The sequence below is a fragment of the Urocampus carinirostris genome, chromosome 9 (assembly GCF_059441175.1).
Source record: "Urocampus carinirostris isolate Australia breed hairy pipefish chromosome 9, RoL_Ucar_1.0, whole genome shotgun sequence".
Taxonomy (NCBI): Eukaryota; Metazoa; Chordata; class Actinopteri; order Syngnathiformes; family Syngnathidae; genus Urocampus; species Urocampus carinirostris.
In genome coordinates, this window is record NC_142357.1 from 17,536,629 (window position 1) to 17,556,196 (window position 19,568).

The following is a 19,568-nucleotide window of genomic DNA, read 5'->3' on the forward strand; positions in this document are numbered from 1 at the left end:
TAAATGACATAATTGCTCAGTAAACCCAGTAAAACATTCATTCATTATCTGCATCGCTTATCCTTAGTAGGGTCACGGGGGTGCTCGAGCCCATCCCAGCTGCCTTCGGGCAGTGGGCAGGGGACACCCTGAACTGGTTGCCTTCCAGTCCCAGGGCACACAGAGACAGACAACTCACTGGCTCATTCACACCTAGGGACAATTTGGACCCGCCAATTAACCTGACATGCATGTTTTTGGAATGTGGGAGGAAACCGGAGTGCCCGGAGGAAACCCACGCAAGCACGGGGAGAACATGCAAATTCCACACAGGAAGTATGATCTCATGACCTCAGAACTGTGCCGCACACACGCTAACCACTGTGCCGCGGCGCTGCCCCTCAGTAAAACAAAATGACAAAAAAGTGGTGTCTTGTGTATTTTTTTAAATATACAAATTTGACATTTCACTCACATATATTTCAAGCCTCTTGCTGTGACTAATAATAACATGTAAGCGCTGATTATAACCTCTGACGAGACATCGCCTTAATTTGCTGTGATTACTTTCTTTGTGGCGCCTCTTTTTCCAGCTCGGCGTCTTTGCAAACAGCAAGCAAAAGGTCAGAGTTCCTTGTTATGCAGGCATATATTCATAAAGTCGAAGCTTTTTGTATTTTGGCTGATGCTAGACGCTGCGAATTACTGATTAGCTCGCCCGCTGCCACAATCTTGCAGCTTGTTGTGTTTTGAGCCTGACCAAGCATGCTAAAACATGAATTTTTTTTGCGTATTTGGGCACCCAACTTAGTTATGGGTTCATTGTTATCTTATACACACAATAAAAAATGATTTCTTCTAATTTGGACTAACCTTAGGGTTTGTACACCTTTTTCATGGCCAAATTCAAGCACCTCTTAAGGACTTTCAAAGCCAATTTCTCCAGTACCATTAAAAGATAAAAAATCTGGTGTGAATCTTGGCAGAGCCAAAAATATATCTGTGATTTACTAATGAGACGTTCAATCTTGCGTGTTCATTAAATCGGAATATATTTGTTTGTAAATCAGAATATTCTGGTTTTTGAGACAAATCTCTCCCAATATAGGTGTTGAGTAAAAATTACTTACAATTTAAGTTGCAGCAAGTTCTTCCCATTACAATTTACCACGACAAAACATTACCTTAATTTTTACATGGCCCGTAATAAATGTCTACAAATGATACATAATGCTTGCATTAATCCACATTTCATACTCCCTTGTTTAGGTGTAGCATGCAACTCTCGTCCTGGCGCAGCCCATATGAGCCAATGGCGCTTCATAGGAGAATACTGTACAAACCAATGCCAAATGCAGTTATTTATAAAGGAAGAAGAAATGGAACGTCAAAGCAACCAGAGAGCAATGTCTGTGTCATTTTTAAGCAGTTGACAAACATGGCAACAATTTTAAGCATTTACAAGCACTTCCCCCACAATTTAAGCACTGCCAGTAAGGTGGATGGGTATTTTAAAGTCCTCAGTAGTCTCTTTGTTTTGAATTGTGTGTGACAGGGACGACAACAGCTTGTGTCAGGACGGTGCAAAATATGGGCATTGGGTCGCTATATGCTCTGACTGCACCGTCACAATCAGCCTGTTCCATTTGTGTTTCTAAAATTAGCCCGCTCGCGCTGAGATTCACCGTGGTGGGCATCTACCGAGGTTTCTGTTATCGTGAAAAGTGGCTGTTGCTCATCGGCTGCATGGACCCGATGGACACCTTACAGGGCGGGTACCCTACACAGGTCTGGTATGTGATCACAAGGGTAGAATTACATCAGAGCTGAAGCTTTAGATATGAAAATAATGTAATCTCTCTCACTGTATCACAGTTTACCTTTCATGGATTCTATAGTTTGCGGATCTTCAGCGTGCATTGTGTTCTGCAGCAGACAACACACATCAAATGCTATCACGGAGGCAGGTTGCGGAGGGCTGTGTTTGTGTATGTATGTGTGTGTGTGTGTGTGTGTTGAGTGGGCTGGACTGTCTGTATGCAGGACGGTGATAGGCTGATATATGCTGTCAGTCAAACAGCTAGGCGTGGCGCACAAGTAAACATACCTACACAAAACAAACATCGAAGCACGGAGAAATCCTTTATTTTAGCGGATCATTACATTGAAAATAAATTCATCAATTAAATAAGAAAGTCAGAAGAGCGCTAAGGACTGCTTTTACCGGCAGGTGATGCGTGGATTGTAAACGGATCCTGGACCACACTGAAGTGGTGTCAGGAGGTTAACCATAAGCGGGGTTGCAAGTCCGGCCTGCTTCTGCAGCAAGGCCACGTAAAAACTGTCCTTAGCCTGTATCTTACTAATGCCAGATCTATTACCCACAAGACGGTTTACCTGGAGCTACAACTTGTGGGAAACCGCTACATTTATGACTTGTATTTTATTCCTCATAAAGACCTGGCTCAATCTGAGGACTTCCGATGCTAGCGTGCAGCTAGCTGGTCACTTTTTTTTCCACTAAAAGGAGAATCCCTCAAATTCCGTTGTACTATTGTATAATGACAATAAAGATCATTCAACTGAAATTCCGTATTCTGTGTTTTGATTTATAGATCTATAATTATTGTGTTACAGGTGTATATATGACATGTTATTGATGAAAAAATAAATGTTTCGGGTTTTGACTGTAGCAGGCATTTTTGGAGAAAAAAAAAAAAGGATTACTGGAATTGATTACAACCCCTATGTTTTTGGTCCAAGTTAAGCTCCTCAACTTATTTCAAATAAATTGCCTCACAAAGCAATATTTTTCATTGCTTTGGACCGAGCATAAAAACTGCAAGCATGTTTTCCCGGTGACTACTTTTAATGCAGGGAATATTCAGGTTCCAGTCAGATTTTGCGCTTCTAAAACAATTCATTTTAGAGTTTAAATTTACATTCCTATTTCAAAAGGCATTCCCACAATAAGACATCATTTTCACTTTTAAGTTCATAATCATCAAACTACATCAAATTAATATAAATCTCCACATAAAAATAAAGTAATTGATATTCTTTGACACGTCACCAAATTTGATTTCCTCTACTTGAGAATTACTACTGGCTTGTATGGTAGAAGAACAGATCGGTATACGCATAAAGAATATTTGAACTCATACACACAATGCGTCATTTTCACCACACAGACTGAAAATGAGAAAAATGCAGCTGTGAAATCAATGTAATTAAGTGAGTTCATTTAAGGGAGTTGTTCGTTTGGCAAAAAACATTTAAATGGTTGAAAGAGGTAGCCGAATGTGAGCATATTCAAGTTTTTGCATATTGCCCAACAAAACTCAAATATTAGCAGTATCACCTACATACTACTCCACTAATAAAAAGAACAATGCAAAATAAATAATTTGCCTAAAAACTGAATAGTGCAATGTATTAGTTAAATGAAGAAACATTCAAAATACATTCAGTCCAATTTTCCTATAGATACATTAAAGCACACTTTGTCTAATGTGAACAAAACCATGTGCAAAGAGCACAGCGTAGCAGCGAGATGCCTGACAAACATGGCGCAGACATCTAGGTAAAGACTCCATTATGTAAAATACATTGGTATGATAGTTGAGGGACTTATTCCTAATATTTAAATAAATGTTTTTTTTTTTTTAATGAAAATGTTTTTGTACCACTAGGAGGCACTAAGTATCACACACTGTCCATTTGAACACAATTCATTTCACTGCTAAAACCATTGTGGTGCACCCTTGTTCCTTATACTGCAAGTGAAGCAACATAATCCTGCTGGTTTACATTTAGGAGTGCACGCTGCCTTCCCTTTGAGAACAGTAGATTTCCCTAAACACCAGGAATATGAAAATCCTGCTCATGTGGCTTTTTTTTTTCAGGGAAAAAAAAGAGGAAGCACTGTTCAAATGTTATTCCATGTAGCCCACATACTTGGACATTGACACATATACAATTGAAGTTACCTCCATCCCCCCTCGCTTCGCTTCACCCACACCCACACCCACACACACACACACACACACACACACACACACACACACACACACACACACACACACACACACAGAGACAAAAAGACAAAGGGATGAAAAAGGACTCAATGGAATATAACGACGAAACATTCTCCCATCTGTTCCCGACCAACAAAGGTGGGCACCGCAGCGGACATGCATGGCACACGCTTGAATATCATCTAATACCCACACCTACAGTAGGACACTTGGCCAGAGAAGGAAAATTTAGGTCGATCAACGTCTCTCGACAGATGGAAGTGAGCAGCTTGTGGTAGTGCGAAAGCCCTTTCGTCTGCACTCCTGCTGCAAAGCTGCGCTTGCCAACAGCGGCACGATAAAACAAAAAGATACGGACAAACGGGAGAGGGTGATGCTTTTGGAGTTTTCATCATTGTGAAGTGGAACCTTTCAGGTTGAAAAATAAATGTATTATGTCATTTAGCAGATCATATTGATGAAGCTTTTGTTTATTTTTTTTTAGTCATTTTCTACTCTAAAAATAATGATAAATGTATAGTGGAACATTTTAAAATAAGCACCTCTAAATACAAGAGATTCGGTGTACTAGTGTTTTTTTTTTTTTTTTTAACAAAAACGGTTGCCCGCTATACAAAGAAAAAAATCAGTTCATGAGCAGTTCCAGAGGCTACCACTAGAGACCGCTCGTGACTGCTTACCACTACCATCAGCTCATGCATTTAGCACGTGTAATCTACTACAGGCAAAAAAATTGCCATGATTTTTTTTGTATGTGTACGTACGTTCAAAGTTACAGTAACTTTAATATTAAGTGTACAGTAAGCGCTTACGTGTAATCAACAGTCTCTTGATTTCATTTCTGGTAACCTCCGGCAATTTATTCCCGGGATTAATAATTGCAAATCCTCCATATTAAGCGATATTAAACCTTATAAACACAACACGGCACCTACTCACAGCAAGAAAGAAATAAGATTTTCAGTCTTGAGATTGAGATAGATCTTTACAAAATAAAAGTTCCCGTATTAAAATTGTTATTTGGCGTACACAAAGTGAAATGATTAAAAAATGTACAAAATACAGGAAAACATATAAGTTGACAGGTGTGCAATGTTCCCCCCTCCTCCATGGCACACGCACATATTCATTACGGCGCTCATAATAAACTTGCTTTGTTTTTTTAATATCTTATTTATCTTAATGCTATATTTTTATGTTTGATAACTATTTGAATTTGTTTTTAGTGATTAGTAAGAAGTGTTTTATAGCTGTTCACTCGGATACTTTTAGGAGGACGGGAGCGGACCAACTAGTTTTAAACTATTTCTTATCGGGAAAATTTGCCCGTTACATGAGAAATAATTTAAAATACGAGAACAATCCTGGAACAAAATTAGCCCGTAAGAAGAGGTAACACCGTATTCAATTGAGATGTGACAGTGAAAAGGTCTGCGGTCTGGTTTTGGGGAGAGTAAGGTTAGCTGAGTAAGGCGTGACGCGACAGACTAGGTTAGTACCTGCCAGAGAGGGGGAGCGGAGCTTGGCACAAGGGTGCAGGGGAAGGACAGAAGCCTCTGAAGAGAGCCGGGGGACCTTTGCCCTCCCCAGGTTTGTGGATGACACTGTAAATTGGCTCAGCCCGGCTGTGGGGGTACAGGAATCACAGTGAACGGGACAAAGAGGAGGACAGGAAGAAAAGCACGCATAACAGAGGTGGGAGAAAGTCACAGATGTGAAAGGTAGGAAGGAGCGCGCCAGTCTTAGTTGCTACATTTCAGATGGCAAAGCTCAACATTTTCAGTCCAGGTCCCTTTGTCATCATTTTGTAAAGTTTCTCTATGTAATCAAACCTAAAGCAAATTACTATCTCACTCGCCATCGTCCAAACCTGTTAACAAGAGGAGTCTTTCTGATGGGCTTTGAATGGTGTCATTTTATCAAGAATAGTGTCCAATTTTATTAATAGTGTATTAAAAGCTGAATTCAGTGTTTGTAAATTCTATATGTCTATATTAGGAATATATGCACTATTAAAAATGTCAAATTTATCCTCATATATATATTAATCCTCATATTTTTATATATATATATATATATATATATATATATACATATTATGAATATGTATACAGACACACACACACACACACACACACATATACCAATGTATATCGACATATCCCAATGTATATATACATAATACCAAAGTATATACCTGTATATCAAACGTTTGAAAAAGCACCAGCGCGCCATTAGTGAGCTGCTTGTTGCTGACCTTTGCTCTAGACCAGTGCATTTTTATTATTTTTACCACTAGGAAGCGCTAAATTATACACACCATCCCTTTAAAGTAAGAACAATAAGACTTGAAAAAGCATTACATTACCTTAAAACATTATTCCGTTATTGTTTTATTTAATTCCTTCAATGATTTTCGTGGATTTCTTTTTTTTTTGGCAGTGTATATCAACGATTCGTTTTAGTTTTCTGGACATCAGTCACACAATAAAAGATTTCCCAATGTTTAACATGCAGGACTTGTCCAGTTATGAAATCAGTGCATGTACCATGCAAGTCAAAGTTATGTGGACTTAATCCAAGCAAGTCATAAGTCCTCCAAAGAGCAAATTTGCACCCGGTTAAAATCCGATCATGTGACATATCAGGACCTCCACCGCCCTCCCCCACCTCTGACACAAAAGACATACAATGTAGACAGTTTGCACGAAATGACATTACAGGGCCACGAGACAATAACACCCCTACAACACACTCCAACACTCTGCATGCACACACACATAAACGTTTGCACAAACAGGGAGCCTCCTCCCCACAGCTGTGGGTTAAGATGACTAAAGGCCTCGCGAAACATCCCCTCGCCTCCCACTTTTCCCTCCCGGGTGCTACTTGGGATAGGAGGTCAAAGGCACCACACACTGTCCAACTGGCCCGATAAGCTTGGAAATGTAATTCAACATTTGTGTGGATTCACCATGTGACCAGATGAACATGTGTGTCTTGTTCTCACTCAGAAAGAACCTGGACGACAAGAAAAATGCTACTAAAATACATGCTTGTATTATGATGGCTTGGAATACATAAATATGCAAATGTGACTAGGGAGAAAAACAGTATGTAAGGGTACAATGATTTTTTTTTGTGTGTTCATTTATAGCCTAAATACATTCTTAAATTATTTACATACGTACATACATATTACAACAGGTAGAGAGGATTGAGTCTTCCAGCCAGAGTTGATGTATATGTCTTCACTAGAAGGGCATTTTTTGGCATCCCAGTTCAAAAAAAAGTTACTGTCAGATATCAGAAGACTGGTAATTCATGTGTCATAAAATGCCACAAAGTGATATCTATAGTTATTTATAAACAGAAAAATATCGATTGCAAAAATATGTTGACTATCGCAGTCTATCAGCTAGTAATGTCTTCTTGTTATTGTTGGTATATTTCAGTAAATTGCTAAAATCTTATGAAAAGTAGATATATAAACTAGTGACCTTTTCTTCTACTGTATGACATTTCTGCAGATTAGAAGGGATTTCTTTCTCACAAGGCACTTTCAGTACACACAACTAGACCTTACTAATAAATATCTGCACTTCACCAGTTATACTAGCACCAATCAGCAGGCAGGTTGGTAGTTTGTCCTTACTAAAAATATGCCTTTTTTCTTCAAGTGCAGAAGTTTCCATACTTTTCTTTACTCTATGAGCCACTTACCAATTCGTTGAGGAATACAAGGGCCACTTTTAATCATGTACTATTTTCACTGTGGTTTAACAAAAGTAACAAAATCCACATTGTTTTCTTTGTAAAATGAAACCCAAGTAGCTACCTATATGCTTACAAAATAAGACATATTTCATGAAAAACTATGATTTTCCAAATTCCGAATTTTCAAATTTTTTTTTAGGAGATAGTATACACATCTTTCGTAAATTCTGGACTACAAGCCGTTGCATTTTTGCTACATTTTGTCTGCTGTGGCTTGACTTACGGTGTGGCTTATATTCTTTTTTCATGGAGGCACGAAAGAAAATGGCAAGCTGCTCTTTTCCACAAGGCAAAACACCACGGTTACGTCTAGAAGAAATTACGACGCCCTTCGAGAGAAATTAGCCCATGTGTTTGTCAACACAATTCATATAATACATGATAGGAGCAAACCAGAAGGTTTGACACTACTTTAATCCTTATTAACATATTACTCACAATAATTAAACTTTTTCAACCACAAATCAAGTCCCTAATTTACACATCGGACTGAAACAGCACTGCGCTGCTTTCTAGAAATGTAGGGCTCACATTTTACACTACGCGGCCCTCTTTCGCGCAGTAGTAAATTTCTGCTCATCTTTGTAATCGCTATTTGGAATGGTCACATGATCTAAAATAACGTGATGTAAACTCGGCGCGAAACTGGAAAATTATGCTGTTGAAAATGGTGTCGGGGGCACGGCGCTAATGCCAAATTCCCACGGAGTTGCTGCCAGATGTGCGTCAGGCTTAAAGTAAATGAAATAAACGTGACTTGGTTCATTTTTGTGGCAGTTTAAGCCTGCAGCGTAAAATCCAGGAGGTTTAGACAATCAAAAATTGAGTTCTTAAACTTCAGCTTGCGGCTTTTGATCAGGTGGGCTCCTCAGTCCGGAATTGATGGTAATAGTTTGGACTTCCCTGTTCTAGTGTTTCAATGTTCTCTTACTAGTATGCAGAGATGGCATGTACTTATAACTTTTTTTTACTAGTTACTAATAAATAATGGCTCTAGTTTACTTTTGTAAATTTATTAAATTTATCAACTATTTAAATACTGTACAAAAAGCTAACTAGTACATGGTCCTTTGGCTGGTTTAGGAATGGAATAAGTGGTGTCTGTTGGCAGGGACTAACCTGGTGAAGTCTTCCTCCCCGAGCATGTGGCGGGGGACAGGCGAGTACCTGGACGGCGTGACCTGGGGTGGCGGGTAGGGCGGTTTGGGCTCCATGGCTCCCATGTAGTTGTGGCTCACGTGGTTGTCCACCATGGTGGGGAAGGCTGGAGGGAGGGCCAGGCCAGTAGGGGGGAAAGCGAAAATGATTACACCACAGTCCAAAGACCAAACATAAATGTGCCTGCGGTTCTGTGTGGTTGCCGAACTGACGTTACCAAACATCACCACGGTGCATCCAAGTAAACCAAATACTGAACTCTCTCTAAATGGCAAAATTGCAGCTGACTATGACTAATGCACTAAAAGAAACCTTAAAAGGGCCCGTGTATATTGTTTGGCCACTAGATGTTGCTGTATTGTTACGTGCAACCAAAAATGAGTGCTAAAATGCAATGAAGAATACAAACTCACGAGACCCAAAGTGACCATACAACACCATTTTCTTTTCCTTTTTTTGCCAAGCCTTTATGATATGTTTGCCAGCTCCATCTAGATCAAAGGTCTCCCACTTGTTGCCAGTGGGCACTAGGTATCCCGCAAACTAATTCTGAAAATATATCATGGGTTATTGTGATTTTCTATGAAATATGATTTCTAACTAGCATGATTTTTAGTGGTTGACTGAGCTTATTTTAATCTCAAACAATTACAACTTGGTAATAACATACTAATGACAATACAAGGAAATTATTATTATTATTATTATAATAACATGGAAACAACATATTAATAACCTGATATTTTAGGAATGCATATAAAACTGGTAGCCCTTTAAGCTTATTAGTAAATAAAAGTAGCTCACAGCTTCAAAAAGCTTGGCAACCCTTGGTCTGGGTGAGGCTAATATTATGTAAAATAATTTTTTCGACCAACACGTATTTTTAAAAAATGCACATTTACATGACAATTATTATTATTATTTTTTTTGTAAATTACGTTGTTTTTACCAAAAGGAGTTGCTAAATACCCACTGTCCCTTGAATAACTTTTATTTAACTTTATTTTTATCAACTAGTGTAACACATGTACAGTAGATGGAACACAAGGCAATAGCTACAGGCTTATTATAGCATAATATTTTCAAACTCTACCATGCCTCCACAACATGTTAAAACCTTGAGTGGGGGAATTAAAAAAATAATAACATCAACAGTGTTTCATTCTTTGTGACTAAAGTAGAAATTTCCCCCAAACGTTCGAGAGTTGCCTGCTTATTAAATGCTTCATCTAAGAAGAATTTGGAGACGCTTTGCCTCGAGATTGTGGGCTCCCATGCGCAGGTGGGATGTGAGAAAGCGGCCACACTCAGTGGGAGGCAAGAGAACTGAGCTTCTTGTTGCTGTGGGAAGAATGGCCTGCGTGTGTGCGTCTGTGTGTAGTAGTCACAATGTGGGTGTCTAAGGTGTTTTTGGGCAAGAGAGCAGCGATCCGTGCAAGAAATTCATGCAGGTTCAACACTCTTGGAAGTAAAAAAGCAGTATTATATTCTTTACAAGAGTCACCCCGTTGTCTTACATAATGTTAGATTTATGAAAAGTGTATTTGGAGAGAAACTGGTCTTTGTTTGTGAAGGAACACATTTGGAGCAAGCATTTCCTTCACAAATTAACAAGTGCTGCTCCAATTTCAAGTAAGTGGAAAAAAAGGCTATTTTTTAAAGAATAAATGTACCACATTTTTTGGACAATCAGGCAGAATTTGCTTTAAATTAAAATGCGGGCTTTACAATCTGGTGCCCCTTATAGACCGCAAATACAGTAAATAAAATCAGAAATAAATTTCTATACAATGAAATGCTTGTACTTAAGGTAACCATTTTTGAACGAATCAGGTTGATTTAGTTTGTGAAATTAATATATATTCTATTAAAACGGTGCTGGTTTTTTTTTTATGCAATCCTGTGGTTTTATTTTAATACGCCTCATAGTCACGTGTGCCTTATATTAATAAAATAAGGGGAATATTTGAGGGTGCGTCTTAAGTCCAGAAAATACTGTACCTGTTCCTATACCAGTTATAGGCGTAAGAAAACAAAGCTCTTCTCCTAAATGGCAAAACATGCAATTTACAAAAATATTTTTGGACAAAATCTTTAGTGCAGACCTCCACTAAAGCTGAAAAGTTCAACGTTTAAATTGTGTGTCTTTAATAATAGTTTAGATCTATACTTTATACATAAAAAATGTAATTTGTGGTTTTTGAATAAGAGAAAATAGTATACGAGTTTTGCAATGTAACACAGTAGTAGAGTACATAGAAATCCTCAGAGCTCCTCATTTAGGCACGCTAGTTTTGGACTGAGAAAGAGGAATTTACGCCTCCAAGTATCCAGGAAGTGTCCTGTCAGCCTGACCATGCATTGAAAAAAATGTTGCAATTACACATCTTAACAGTTTGATACAAACTAAAATGTATTATTATTCACTTTGTGCACATGCATGAGAAGGTGTGCCCTTCCATACCATTGGGTGGCAGTAGCCACTCTTCCTCTTTATAGAAAAAGCCAACCGCAAAGCACTATACAGAGGATACATAGTGCTAAGATTTTTCCCCACATTTTTGAAAAATAATAGCGTGATTTTTTTATTCAGAAAAAGTATTCGTAAGTCCTAACATATTGAGAAACATTTATGGTTATTTGTAAGTTGAGTTTAATTTAAAAATTCTAAAGTCCTGATTCAATGTTTTATAATCAGAATAAAAAATAGATGAGGATTCTGTCATACACAATCAGTGTAAGTCAGATACACAGCATAAGCCATTTATGATATATAGAAGTAGTAAATACGTACTGCTGGAATAGTCAGGCGGGGCATACATGTCATTGAGGTGCACGGGCCCTGGCTTGGCCACCTTGAGGTAGACCATATCGGACGTATTCTTTAAGGCGGCCACCGCCTCCTCGTGACGCACGTCCTGAAGCACGATGTTGTTAACCTGCAACGGAAAACAAACCCAGGTAACATTTTACCCGAGGGGAGAAGATACTAAAGCTTAAGTCACCATCGAATTATATTATATTGGCGATGGCGTTACACCCGGCCAACGCGATCTCAACTCGGAGAATGAAGTGGGATTCAGCCATATTGTGAGAGTGTGTGAGTAACAAACAAAAGGCTGGCTGTGTTGAAAAATAAATAAATCCCAAAACAAAACAAAAAAGCCATTAAGCAAGAACTTTTAACTTTAGGTTTTCTGTTTGTGATCAATATTTAAATACATGTTAGCAACTTAAAGGAACTAAGTACCATACTACTTAAGTTACAACTAACACCAGCCATTGAGGTGCTTTCAAAAGGTTCATGCTGTACAGTATGTGCCTGGAAGTGCTACAAGAAGTGCAGATTAGCACCAAAACGAAACTCTGGCAATGATTTGAGTAAACAGAGCTTATTGTTCCTGAATGCTATAAAGTACCTTAGACAAAGATTGCAAAGAAACATGGCTTCTCAGATTGGCCTCTTTGTGAGCATTTGAGTGTGAACTATGGCTTACAGTAGGTCTTTGCAAGTGTTTACTGGGGCGGCAATAGCTCAGGAGGTAGAGCGCTCGTCTTGGGAGAAAGAGATCGCAGTTCGAATCCCGGCTCCTCCGTGTTACATGTCGTTGTGTCCTTGGCACTGAACCTCTAATGCCCCCAATGAGCCGGGCTGGCCTTGCATGGCTGCTATTGGTGTGTGAGTGTGTGTGTGAATGGGTAAATGTGAAGCACATTGTAAAGCACTGTGGGAAGTCTTCATTGACTTGAAAAGTGCTATATAAATTCAGATCTCCTTTTATTTTTTTGTTACCGCAGATCATTTTCATTTCATTACTTCATTTCATTTCATTGTTTTATTTACCAGTTGTTTGTTTTTGACTGTTTCATAAAAAGGAGATGAAATAACCTACATGGCCCTCCTTATCCTAGACATCTAATTTACTCCATTTTAACCCACATTTGAGCAAGGATAACATGCTACAAGATGTATGATGAAGGGTCTTACAGCAAGCAGACGATCTCCCGTCTGCAGCCGTCCATCTTTTTGGGCTGCTCCCCCTTCAATGATCTTGGTGATGTAAATGCTGTTGTCCCCCGGGATGTGCTGGTTGCCAATTCCTCCAGCAATGCTGAATCCCAGTCCTGAAAGAGAAATATTAAAAGGGTCAATCCTCCAACAAGAAGGACAAACAACGCACCAAACCTGACATACATTACATGACTTATTTTGACATACAATCCCAAAAGAACCTGCAATAAACCGTGAAGTAGAAACCTTTATTATTTTCAACAGTCGTTATGCAATAAAATACTTTATTATACATCGAGACCAAAGAAAAAAAAAACGTTTTATAGGCCTTCCTAACAAAAAAGTACTTTTTATTGTCCCTGCTAACATACCTAATCTCTAAAGGACTGTTTATCGAATCAGATGAAGAGTACAACGCATGAGGAAAATCCGCGAATTAGCGAGAAGGTAATAAGTGAACTGCATTATAGCGAGGGATTACTGTAATCCCTTATTTATAAAGGTTAATTCCATCAAGTAGGGTAGACACTGTATTAGACACAAAGGTCATGAAGGCGTTTAAAAATTACACAAAACAAAATAATACATTTCAAAATGAAAGTGTCCTGTAGAAACAAAATGTGAAATAAAATTATATTATCTATGTATTCTTTGTTGAATAGCTATAATAACTATATTTTCCGCACTGTACGGCGCTCTGGATTATATGAAAAAGCTGTAAGGCAAATAAGACCAGAACATCAACTACTCCATTTAATTTCCCCTTTTTTTTTGTTGGCCGTGGACCCAAGATTACTTTCCCTTTTTTCTTTTTAAAGACTCCTTCTTGTCGTTTCCACTGGATAATCGGACTACTTACGCCTTCGTTTTGTAAGGAATACGTTTGTCTCCTTTTATTTTTTTGTTACCACAGACAGAACTGAACATTCGCATTCCACCTCAAAGAACTCAGACCTTTGGGATAGGGGGAATAACTGTGCCCCATGAGGGAAGGTCCCTGGACGTACCTATATCTCCCCAGACAGACCACAAATCTGCAGTGGATTACAATATAATCTGATAACATGAAGCTTGTGATTGTGATTGAAACATTCATGACTATGTATGAATCATGACGAATGATGCTACTTGTTAATAATGTGTGTCGTCTTGGGATAGTTATATGGCAAGCTATTCCAATTCAATCGTCTGCCCTCTATTGGCTTAAAAACAATTTGGGGATGAGATCGTTCCCACATCTAGAAGCCGGTTTATCCCTGAAACACACCAGAAAAGTTTTCCTATAGTGGCCCTTTAAAATGGAACCACAGACGGGATTCACCCTCTCTTTTTGCCTGCCGGGCAAATGTTTATTATTTGTTATTGCAACATCCATTGCAGCCTGGTCATCCTGGTTGGGGGATTACCTCATGTGCAGTCCCTTCTCAGGGTTTCTTCATTTTCCTCATGTTGAGGTTTTTGAGTTTTTCCTTGCCCTCATGTAGGTTTTAGATCAGGGGATGGTGTAATAATAGTCTGTGGTTTGAAATAATCTGTGGTCTGTGCAGCCCTTTGAGACTCTTTGTGATTAAGGGCTATACAAATAAACATGACTTTACTTGAATTCTGGAAGGTCTTTGTGATTATTAAAATACAAGAGTCACAAATGTAGCGGTTTTAAACGGGTAGTAGCTCCAAGTCGTCTGCTTTATTGGTAATAGATCTGGCGTCAGTGATTAGCCAAGGTCTGCAGTGGTGGCTTAAGAGTTGTTAGCCTAGCTGTTTACTTTCACTTCGGATGCAGCCTCAGTCAATTTCCGGGACGCAATAAATATCAGGGGGGTACCCGATGGTGATCAGCTTTTCTTTGCACTCTTTTGACTTTTCTCAGAGTACGAATTAATTGGTCAATTTATTTTCAGTGTATCTAGCCGCTAAAGTTACGAGCTGTAATGTTTGTTTTGGTGGCCAGTTGTGTGCGCGGCTGCATGACTGAGCACCTACATTAGCCTATCAAAGTTGTGCGCACACGTCTTGCAAACTCTGCCCCGCCTTTATTGGTTGGTGCCATTAAAACCTTCTTCTGATTGTCTGGTGCTGTTAAATCCCGATATGTGAGAATTATCAAATAACAAAGTAGAACTCTAAAACCTAAAAAACATGCAGTGTTTTGCAGTTACATTATTGCACTACGTCACATTCGCAATATTAATTAGATATTGATCATGCAGCCCCAGAATAGGTATTACGGCAGTGTTAACAGCTACAGGTGCCGGTGAGGTACATTCACATTACCGTGATAAACTCAATGCGGCACCGTTCTATGGTCTTGGGAACCTCATGTGTGGGTTCAAATCCAGCTACCGGACTTCCTGTCCTGTGAGTTTGTATGTTCTCCCCGTGCTTGCGTGGGTTTCCTCCGGGCACTCCGGTTTCCTCCCACATTCCAAAAACATGCATTTCAGGTGGATTGGCCGGTCCAAATTGTCCTTAGGTGTGAATGAGCGAGCGAGTTGTCTGTCCCTGTGTGCCCTGCGATTGGTTGGCAACCAGTTCAGGGTGTCCCCTGCCCACTGCCCGATGATTGCTGGTATGGGCTCCCGCGACCCTACTGAGGATAAGCGGTGCAGCTAATGAGATGATTTATATATATATATATATATATATATATATGTATATAATATACATTATATACCAATATATGACAACCCCTCACCCCACCAGTCATTTTGTCCTTAATTGTTCCAGATCTTCCTTTTGGTATTGATTTTAACAAAGTGTGTCTTCAGTTTTCATTCCTTCTGGATTATTAACTGTTTTCCAAAATCCATGAAATGTGAAAATAAAAATTAAAAGTAGAATTAATGTAGCGAGTTGCCACCATATTATTACACTGATCCAAGCTAACTAAACTTAATGGTGAATCGCAGGGGCCATCTATTGACCAATTATGTAGATGTAGAATAAAGAAAAGTTCTCCCAAAAGCTGAAAGAAAATATATATTAAAGCAAAGTCCTTACAAGGCGCATAGAATTAAAAGTACAGTAAGGGCTATGGTTGCTCTAAAAGTAGAGAAGTACCATGTTTGTTCATTGATAGAGGAGTGAAAAAATAAAGATGATTGCAAAAATTGGATGCAATGGTAATCGAACCGCAGCACGGCGGCACAGTGGTTAGCGCGTGTGCGGCACAGTTCTAAGGTCTTGGGAACCTCCGACGTGGGTTCAAATCCAGCTACCGAACTTCCTTTGCGGAGTTTGTATGTTCTCCCCGTGCTTGCGTGGGTTTCCTCCGGGCACTCCCGTTTCCTCCCACATTCCAAAGACATGCATTTCAGGTGGATTGGCCGGTCCAAATTGTCCCTAGGTGTGAATAAGCGAGCGAGTTGTCTGTCCCTGTGTGCCCTGCGACTGGCTGGCAACCAGTTCAGGGTGTCCCCTGCCCAATGCCCGAAGATGGCTGGGATGGGCACCCCCGCGACCCTACTGAGGATAAGCGGTGCAGCTAATAAGATAAGGTAATCGAACCTGGATCGCAGGAGGGAAAGCGCCAGATCCTACCCACTAGACTTCAATAGATACATAAGATACATAAAAAAGCATTAGGTTTTATGTCATCATTACACTATTTCTAGTCACTGTACCATGTTGTTGATGTTGTTAATGAGCTGAGCCGCAAAAATATTTTCGGTGGTACAGAAAATGGTAGCGACCACTGAAGTACAGTATTGTTTCGCTGACTTGGGAAGTCTTTATGAGGCGCACAAGATCCTCAACGAATTAAGAAAATAGACCGTAGAGATAGTCCTCTATGGTCAGCAGAGGGTACCTCTCTCAAAATGGTGTCACAAATGAAACATTTTACTCTGAGCTCTCTATGAATTTGTTTTTTTTGTTTTATACAGGGCCCAACAGAAACTAATTCTATTTGAGCCCACATTAGCAATTTCTTACCAAGTTTAAATCGTTTTTTGCCTGTGGCATATGTGTAAACTAAGGGTCTCCCAAGTGGTGTTACCAGTGATGGGTCATTGTGATTTTCCATTAAATTTGATTTCTAACTGCTATGATCTTTTAGTGGTTGACTTGGGCTTTTTTTAAACCCAACTTCTGATCTATACAATCCAGTAAAAACAGAGTAATAACATGATAAGCTGTCATTTTAGAAATGCACACACAAGTAGTAGCCTTTCCAACCAATGGGTTAGCGACCCCTGATGTAAACATTTGTGGTTGAAAGAGTGTGCTGTTACCTTTGGGCCCTTTAAGCAGGTTGACCTCCAGGATAGTCTCGGGCGGGGCCTGCCTCCGCCTCACCAACAAACGCACTACTGGCCCCGCCTCCTTCAAGGCCTCCACCGCCCTGCTGTGGACCACCTCCGACACATCCACGTCGTTCACGCGAAGGACGCAGTCGTTCACCCTGCCGAAGTGGACGGCGGTCATTACATCATCACAACGTTTCGTCTGCTATACACATAAAACTGTGCAAAAGTAATTTCACGCAAATATATCGTCACTGTCGTGAAAAAAGTCAGCTCGCAAATTCAGTTCTTTTTTTTTAATCTAAATCGTTCCTGAATGGCTTAATAAAGTAATTTTTACAGAGGGATTATTTTGCATTGTTGCCCATGTGAAGAAAATACCCTATTTCCCGCACTATCAGGTCCACTGAATTATTAAGCAGAGCTCCCAAAATTAGTCTTTTGTCATATATTTTTCGTACATGAGGGGCACCGGACTATAAAGAGCATGAATGTGAGGCCATAATAAGAGTAACCATATTTATTCGAGTATAACCGTTGGGTTCTTTATACAGTTACGGCATATAACGGTCCAATGATATATGAGGCAATAAGTTTGCAATGGTAATTGAACCCAGATCGAGGAGGTGAGGGCACCAACACTTCACTACTAGACCACCAGTGATACAGATAGCATACAAAAATACATTAAAGCTTCACACTATTTTTACGGTGCCTGAAACATAGATTTGCATAGTGCAGTCCCACCACTTCTTCACCCGATTGTTGATAATCTCTCGGTTTAACAAGTGTACATACGTAAAAATGTTTGTATAGTATTTTGTGGAAAGACCTTCTGACTTTGTCTTTCGTACTGTTACTGACGAAGAGGTGAAAAAGAGGCGAGACAATTTAACTTTTCAGAACACGCAAATCAGAATACGTGTTTCTGGCACTGTGAGTGAAAATCGTGCGATAAGGATAAGCTTTAATGCCTTTTCGTATGTCATATGAAGGTATAGTTTGGCGCCCTCACCGCCACAACCCAGGTTTGAACCTTGTTGAATAGAATTTATTGCAATTTTGGCGAGCAATTAACCGAAAATTCTCTTGTAGTAACTGGATATATATATATATATATATATATATATATATATATATATATATATATATATATATATATATATATATATATATATATATAATTTTTGCCTAATTTAAGGTTTCAAGGCATGCCTTAGAGTTCGGGAAAATTCTGAATAACACAATAACCCTTGGTATGATTGTACTTGTGTAAAAGGTGCATTTATTATTCACAAACATGTGTAAGGAATGCAGTACTTTTGCACAACAACAACAACAACAACCAAATGTTAAAGATTTTTCTTTGCAATATTAAAATATTGAAGTGAAATATCTAAAAAAGTTTCGACATAACAAAACACCTGCATTTTTCTGATGGCAAAATTCTAAATTAAATTAAAATGAACTTATAATATGAGCCTTTTTGAGCAGAAACTATTTCAGCATTACCCGAGCCTTCCGTCCATGGCAGCTGCACCTCCTGGAATAATTTTGGTGATGAAGATCCCTGGATCATCGGGAATATGCGGATTATCGATGCCTCCCGCGATGCTGAAGCCGAGGCCTGAGTTTCCCTGAAATTCCAAGAGGATATGATGCATATACATCAAATATATAATACAGTTAATATATTTTCATATATTCGTCATTCTATATTTCCGTGATGACAGGTGAGGCCCAGCCTACGCTACTTCCCCTGACTGCAGGCCACTGTTGCATGTTATGTTTTTGTTTGCTTGTGGATTTTTATAATGGAAAAGCACTAAAACAAAATCTTTAACTAATCAACAAAACAAAACAAAGTATTTGCACAAAAATAGCTATACAATTAAATTATAAAATATGTAAACTTTTACAAAAATGAAAACATATTTAAGGATTTTAAGCACCCGTACGAACACTGTAGTCACAGGAACACAATTCCATTACAAAACAGTTTATTAATTTTCAGTTGTATCTTGTTTTACGATCGACCCCACTTACGAAAGTTTCGATGTCTGAAGTTCGCGTACGACTAAAATGTTCCTTGTTATGCTATCAGTTTTGCAATATGCGAAGTCATTGATGCCATGACTAAAAGTACGCACAGCGATGCACCAATAAATGTGCGGCAAAGTTCTGAGGTCATCAGATCGAACCTCCTGTGTGGAGTTTGCATGTTCTCCCCGTGATTGCGTGGGTTTCCTCCGGGCACTCATGTTTCCTCCTACATTCCAAAAACATGCATGTCAGGTCAAATGGCCGGTCCAAATTGTCCCTAGGTGTGAATGAGCGAGTGGGCTGTCTGTCCCTGTGTGC

At 39.2% G+C, this 19,568-nt stretch overlaps 1 protein-coding gene across 10 annotated transcripts in view; it reads right to left on the reverse strand.

Annotated features, from left to right (window-relative positions):
* The window catches only part of dlg3 (discs, large homolog 3 (Drosophila)), a 101,732-nt gene that overhangs the window by 44,853 nt on the left and 37,311 nt on the right, over nucleotides 1–19,568 (reverse strand). For 6 of the 10 annotated variants that reach the window (XM_088344710.1, XM_088344706.1, XM_088344707.1 and 3 more), the window contains 5 exons: nucleotides 18,720–18,844; nucleotides 17,196–17,365; nucleotides 12,940–13,076; nucleotides 11,746–11,890; nucleotides 8,913–9,057 (listed from right to left, as the gene is read on the reverse strand). In XM_088344710.1, the coding sequence (XP_088200836.1) occupies nucleotides 8,913–9,057; nucleotides 11,746–11,890; nucleotides 12,940–13,076; nucleotides 17,196–17,365; nucleotides 18,720–18,844 (722 nt within the window). Of the gene's footprint in view, nucleotides 1–8,912; nucleotides 9,075–11,744; nucleotides 11,891–12,939; nucleotides 13,077–17,195; nucleotides 17,366–18,719; nucleotides 18,845–19,568 lie in introns of all 10 variants that reach the window. The other 4 variants (XM_088344702.1, XM_088344703.1, XM_088344704.1 and 1 more) reach the window with 1 other exon arrangement.